The sequence below is a fragment of the Centropristis striata genome, chromosome 12 (assembly GCF_030273125.1).
Source record: "Centropristis striata isolate RG_2023a ecotype Rhode Island chromosome 12, C.striata_1.0, whole genome shotgun sequence".
NCBI lineage: Eukaryota > Metazoa > Chordata > Actinopteri > Perciformes > Serranidae > Centropristis > Centropristis striata.
The window spans coordinates 32,522,772-32,529,961 of NC_081528.1; the positions used below are offsets into that span (position 1 = coordinate 32,522,772).

At 38.0% G+C, this 7,190-nt stretch overlaps 1 protein-coding gene across 1 annotated transcript; it reads left to right on the forward strand.

Moving 5' to 3' along the window:
* On the forward strand, positions 1 to 5,585 carry LOC131981952 (seipin-like). Its single transcript, XM_059346494.1, has 10 exons — positions 1 to 123; positions 899 to 1,154; positions 1,722 to 1,800; positions 2,256 to 2,399; positions 2,524 to 2,559; positions 3,346 to 3,480; positions 3,564 to 3,661; positions 3,929 to 4,058; positions 4,206 to 4,287; positions 4,365 to 5,585. The coding sequence occupies exons 2-10, from the start codon at positions 904 to 906 to the stop codon at positions 4,481 to 4,483; spliced, it is 1,074 nt and encodes a 357-aa protein (XP_059202477.1). The 5' UTR covers positions 1 to 123; positions 899 to 903; the 3' UTR covers positions 4,484 to 5,585.
* The last annotated feature ends 1,605 nt before the right edge of the window (positions 5,586 to 7,190 follow it).

Genomic DNA, 7,190 nt, shown 5'->3' on the forward strand with positions numbered 1-7,190 from the left:
TATGACGTTAAACTGATGATGTCTGATCAACAGTATCTTTTCTTGTTTTTCAGGGAAATGTGAATGTGAACCACATAAGTTCTTGGAGGACGTTCAAGACATTTCAACAACCAGACTGAGCCAGTAAACTCCTTTCAATTACTTATTTACACTCAGATTTGAAGACATGCTTGTAGTGTGAATACATTCACCCTTCTGAGTTTAGAGTACTTTATTTCTGAAAATGTTCCTTTATTCAACATGAAAACCAAACCAACAAATTTGACAAACAGTACAAAGAAAATATATCCTGCCAGTTCATGGAAAGAGTGCATGTACAGTTCAGTAAGGCAATAAGTCAGAAATAGGACCCCTGGAGCCTCGACCATGTGAAGTCTGGGAAGACCAAATACACAAGTAACTGAAAAATTGCTGCAAATAAAACAAAACTTGTTTTGGACACCACAGTTAAAGACCGACTGATAAATCTAGCTCCCAGGTTGAGACCTCTCTTGTCTGATATGTTCTTTTATGTATACAGTCATGGGAAAAATGATTAGACCGCCTTTGTTTTCTTCAATTTCTTGTTCATTGTAATACCTGGTACAACTAAAGGGACATTTGTTTGGACAAATGTAATAACAAAAATAGCCAATAAGAGTTTAATTTAAGAGCTGATATCTAGCCGTTTTCCATGGTTTTCTTGATTATGATTTTGGTTATTATCAAGAAAACCATGGAAAATGGCTAGTTGTACCAGGCATTAAAATAAACAAGAAATTGAATAAAACATGGGTGGTCTAATAATTTTTCCCATGACTGTATACAAGGAGAAAGTTCCCAAGTTGCATTACTTTTGTTTTCAAGTGGCTGTTTTTGTGGTGAAACCTGTTTAACGTCACTGTTTGTTGATGTTTAGATTTCATGGATCAAGAAAGTCATTTGCGTCCCGGAGATGATGAAGAACCGATAGCTCTCATTTTTCGGGCGTTTCTAGGACTACAGACTGCTGTCATCATGATGATGTCACGCATCCGTCAGAGAGTCATACAGGGCTTTATTGTATTCTCCTTCATCTTCCTGCTCCTCTGGATCTCTGCTTTTTTATACGGGAGCTTCTACTACTCCTACATGCCGAAGGCGGCTTTTTCCACACCTGTGCACTATTTCTACAGGTGTGTATGTGAAGTGTATTTGAAATCCTGTTTCCATTTCTGGAACTTTATTCTTCTTCATGACCTTAGAATAAGGTAAATTGAAAGTGTTTAGATTTTTTTTTTAAATAAGACCTCATAACAGTCTATAAAGTTGTTTAAATGAGCTCTACCTTTACAATATTAAAACACTGCTTACATAAATGCATATATAATATGAATCCAATATTATATTTAGAATATATATATATATATATATATATATATATATATATATATATATATATATATATATATATATATATATATATATATATATATATATATATATATATACAATCTGAGCAGGGTCATTCTGCATAATGAGGACTTTTACTTTTGATACTTTAAGTACATTTTGATGCTGATACTTTTGTGCTTTTACTTAAGTAAGTTTTGAATGCAGAACTTTTCCTTGTAGTGGAGTGATTTCATAGTGTGGTATTAATACTTTTACTGAAGTAAGGGATCTGAATACACTATCCACCACTGGTTTGATTCCGTCTTTAGCTTTAACTGCCACTCAGTCGCACACATTTCTGTCTGCAGGACTGACTGTGAATCTCCTACCCATTTTCATTGCTCTTATCCAGTGGCCAACATCTCCCTGCTAAAGAATAAGAATCATGTATGTATGCATGTGTGCATCTATCTACAGTCATGGAAAAAAATATTAGACCATTCTTTTCTTCAGTTTCTTGTTCATTTTAATGTCTGGTACAACTAAAGGTAAATTTTGTTTGGACAAATATAATGATAACAACAAAAATAGCTCTTAAGAGTTTGATTTAAGAGCTGATATCTGGGCATTTTCCATGTTTTTCTTGATAATAACCAAAATAATTATCAATAAAACCATGGAAAATGGCTAGATATTACCTCTTAAATTAAACTCTTATGAGCTAGTTTTGTTGTAAGCATTATATTTGTCCAAACCAATGTACCTTTAGTTGTACCAGACATTAAATGAACAAGAAAGCAAGGAGAAAACAAGGGTGGTCTAATATCTTTTTCCAATCCTGAATGTATCTACTCTAAGTATCTATCTCTTCTCCCAGTAATCTTATAAAATTGTATGTCCAGGTGCTGACATTCGGCCAGGCCTACCGGATGTCTCTGCAGCTGGACATGCCTGATTCTCCGACCAATCAGGATCTGGGGATGTTCATGATTAAGACCACCTGTTTTTCTCGGGATGGAGGGTCAGTGGCCTCCTCTGCTCGCTCTGTGAGTTTTTGATCTGTTCCGCTCCGTGTGTCCAAATGTGTACATATAAACAATCAAACGGTGCTTCATTACTAGTTCCTGCACACTTCAGTGATTCACTGTTGCATTGCTGTGTGTTTCTCAGGCAAGACAGCTGCTGTCCGCCTCCAGCTCTCGCTTTGTGAGTACAGCGCTGACGCAAGATAACCTTTTAATCACACAGCCTGGTCACAGCCAGATTAGGGCTGCTTATATGCTTGCTGCAGAGCTCCACTGCAACACAAGGTGATCTCAGTGCTCAGGTGATTCACATAATAATAATAATAATAATGATAAAACATGATGGGAGTGATGATATTACAGTGAATTTAGATGTTTAAGTGATGCCATCGGTAACTTACTAAACACTGAGTGATCATAAAAAGACACATGTTCATTGTCACACAATCTTCCGATAATACTGTTTTAAAAGTTGTTAAAGTGGCACTTTTTAATGCTGTAATATATATCATGATGATTTTTTTAATACATTATAAGACACTTAATGATCACTATATTAGTATCACTCTACAATATTGACTATATTAATCATCCTCAGAAAACATAATATTTGAAACACCTCAGTCACATCCTCTGCCACAAAACCACAACTAGAACTGAGTCAGCACAAAAAACATGTGAATGGTGCAGAACTATTTTATTGCACTATAAGACTTTATAGGACAATACGACTCCACTGAGATCAGCTTTTGTTAGTGTTCATTAAACTGAACAAGCAACCAAATCATTGACTTCAGCATCAGTATCCTTTCCTAAATATTTACAAATTTAAAAACATCTTCTTGGGTTTCAACATCACATCTTTGCAAGGTAAGAGCTGATTAATGAATCCCCAGGAGACTGAAATAATCCCTTCCAGCACTGTGTTGCCCATGTGTGTGTGACTGTGTTGTCCTGCTGTGGTCAGAGCATGCTGCGGTACCGGTCAGACCTGCTGAGGTACCTGGGCACTGTGCTGTTCCTCCCGGCCTTTGTGACCGGAGTCGCTGAGCAGAAACAAGTGCTGGAGGTGGAGCTGTTCTCAGACTACACAGACGACCCTGTGAGTCGCTTTGTCAATGTGCTTGAATAGCAAGAGGGTATCCTGTTGAAGTCTACCTGACAGATTTGTCTTCATGTGCACAGTACGTCCCCTCGGTGACAGCTGTCATTGAGATCCTGTCCAACAAGGTGCAGATCTACTCGTCTCAGCTCTACATTCATGCTCATTTCACTGGTATCCGGTAAGATGTGTACACCAAAAGAGTTACCGATGATTTAGCTTAACACCAACACAGAAAATCTATCAAGGAGGAGGAAAACCTCACTGTCTTATGTGTCCACCTACACTTATTTGCCTTTGTGAGGTAAATGTTTAGATGTTCCCTCTGTGGGTTTCTGATGGAAAATATTAAAAGATAAACTGCTGGTATAGACGTCAAACAGAGTGGGATAACAGCAGCCGCATCATACTTACTGAAGTGACTGTTTTCTTTGTTTTTCTATGTCAGATACTTGTTGTTCAACTTCCCTCTCACATCAGCACTGGTGGGAGTGTCCAGCAATTTCGTCTTCCTCAGTCTCCTCTTCATCCTCAGCTACGTGAGGCTGTTGTTCAAAGTGGACTGGGGTCCAGAGCAGGTGAGACGAGAGGCCCAGAATGTATATTTCATTTATTGCAGCTGCAGATTCTTGTGTTTTGAGTTTGAAATATGACCAGATTTCTCTCAGGTGTTGTAGCTCAGACTCAAAGAGCTCTATGTGCTTTTATTCCCTCCTTGTTTACAGCTCGTAGCAGATGGACTGCTGTCAGATGGAGACAACAGCATGAACAACAACCAACAAGAGGAGGACAAAGATGCTGCAGTAGGTACATAAACAGAGGCACAGAAAATGTATTCACGTTATTTGCATCAATCACTTTATACTAACTAGAATAAATTCCAGAGCTGATGGGTCCCCTCCAGATGACCGCCACAGATCTGAGCCAGCAGAGGCCCCATCTGCAGTTTAGTGACAACACAGAGGCTCAGAACAGACAAATAAATGAATCAGAGACAGCCTGATGCCTTTATAACGGAGGAGAAGAAAGAGAGGTGACAAGTTGTAAGGATGAAGATATGAGAGAGAGAGAGAGATGTTGTTGAAAGTGACTCACAGAGTACCCACTCCCCTCTGAGACTTCCTGTTTGAGTTGTGGATGTGTTTTAATGTTAGGATCCTTTGATTTATGGGACTAACTCACCTGGACACAGTGCCTGAAATGGACTCTACTCACCAGTACTGAGTCCTGAGTTCTTATTTTACCCTCACTTTGACTTATTATCAGTATTATTAATAGGCTGATATGTATGTGAAAATAGGCTATATACCATGATTTATTGGGAGAAACCAAGCAATATGCTTGCAATATGCAAATCAAACGATCCTTTGCATCATAACCACATTTTCCGCTAGAGTGAGAGTCAGTCAAAATAGGCTATCATAGGCTGTCAATCATTAAATGGTCAAATATTCAGGGTCACTGCTACATGATATAACTATGAATATATCCAAGATTGGCACCTTTTTTTGGTCCAAATTAAGCACTGCTTATAACTCCGTCACTTCATGCAAATCTCTCATTGTCTGACACTTTTTATATCTTTGCACTTCATTGCTGTTATCTGGTGTTCACCAAAATTATTAAAAATTAAATAAATATATAAAACATAATGAAGTTAATGAGCATATTATATGAATACATACTGACAAAATATGATGAGGTAACCATGAAGTTGGGAATTAATAGGATAACTATCATGAATTTATATTTCATATTTCATCCTGACAGGTAGTTTGTGTTTCATTTCTCTTGTTTTTATTTTAAATCAGCTTTGAAACGTTGCATATTAGAGCAGTTTCTTTTGCAGATTATAAATATATGTTGGCTGAAATGTTACTTTAAAATGCTTTAAACCTGTTTTGTTACTTCATCAAAATGTAAAATTATGATAAAAGCATGTGAGGCAACATGTGCATCTCTTTTTATCCAAAAAAATCTTAAATATATTGAGTGTTTAAAAGTGCCATCTACAACTGTATTCCAATACACTTTCTGCTTGTTGTGTGTGTGTGCTGAAATAAAATCCTGTGTTCATATACAACCCTGGTTCTGTAAAGTGTGAAATAAATAAATACAACACACCATATTCTCATGATATCTTGTGAAAACTAAAGTCCAATTAAATTAAGTTAGGTTAACAATTAGGTTAAGTTTAGGAAAAAGATCAGAGTTCGGGTTGAAATCAGTATTTCTAAACGTAACTAGCTATATGTCATTTACCCAAGGCATTTAATACTGCTGGTTTACATTAGTCAATGGAGAGCCTTGTACGTCTCATACACAAAAATGTAGCCCATGCACAAAGCATACATCTATCTATAAAGTAATAAGTGTGTGTGTGTGTGTGTGTGTGTGTGTTTGTGTGTGTGTGTGTGTGTGTGTGTGTGTGTCTAGTTCATATCTCTCTGACCGTTGGTCAGACTGACCTAAGGTTTTGTATGTGGCTTGCACATGGCACGAAGGTGTGCATCCTCGATTTTGAATAGTTTTGAATTCATTTTTCAAAATATCATTATTTACGTAGGATGTGTTGCGGCATTGCACTGTTTCTGATTGGACGCCTTTTAGGGGAGCTCCGCCCCATTGTGTGATAGGCCTACACCTGGTCAGTAACACAATACGCTCTGGATTTCCACGCCTGACTCATCACAACTGTAACTCTATTTAGCCTACCTATCTTTTGGAGTTTTAAAGTGCGATACAAGGTTCAATTTTCCAATAAAATTCAAATAGTTTCCAGCGAATATCAATGTTCAATGTGTATGTGCTGGATGGTGTGCGTACCTTATAAAAAGTTAGTGTGTTGTTTTTTTTGTTTTTTTTCTCTCTTCTTCTCTTCTTTTCTTCTTTAACATATAGCACTCCTGTAGCAATGACAGTTGGCTCTTAAAGTTATGTACTTACCTGATTCCTGTGATTCCTGTGTTTTGTCCAAAGCTGACGCTTTGGACAAAAGCGTCAGCTAAATGACATGTAATGTAATGTAATGTAATGTAAATACATACTTCCTATGGGCACTGCACTTGTTCATATTAATTTGGAGGACACCTTACTCTATTTCCGCTCTGTTATCTGACACAGCGTCATTCCTGGATGTCCTCTTGACTGGACAAAGCTTTGGAAACTTAATGACGTCACTGCATGCAAAATATGGCACCAGCAGGGAGAATGGGGAAGGGATACAGGTCACAACACACACAGAGCTTTCTAACAGGTGGAAGACAGTTAGGTAAGTTAGACAGATGTGATCATTTATAGCTTTGTATTTCTGTTTGAAGAGAGTATGAGTGAATTTGTAGTGGAGTTTGTTTAGAGCTTGTAAATAAATTTCCTCATATTCAAAACTGCGTCTCTCGTAAACATTTCCTTGTTTTGTACAAGCACATGTGTTCATGGAGTAGATTCACCACCTACGCTCACACACTGGACTCCAAGATGGACGAGACAGATGAAAACTACATGGACACGGAGAACAAGATGAATACTGACTTTTCAGATGAGATGCACCAACAGCTGGCAGTCAGTGAGGGGCCGTCCAGCAGCTGCAGGAGAGTCAGAGTGAGATCCAGACCCAGACTCCAGTCCACAAAAAGCTTCCCCCCCTACAGTCAGTGTGTAGGTGGACTCGGAGAGGACGGCGACGGGGACAATGAGCTCAATTCAGAAAC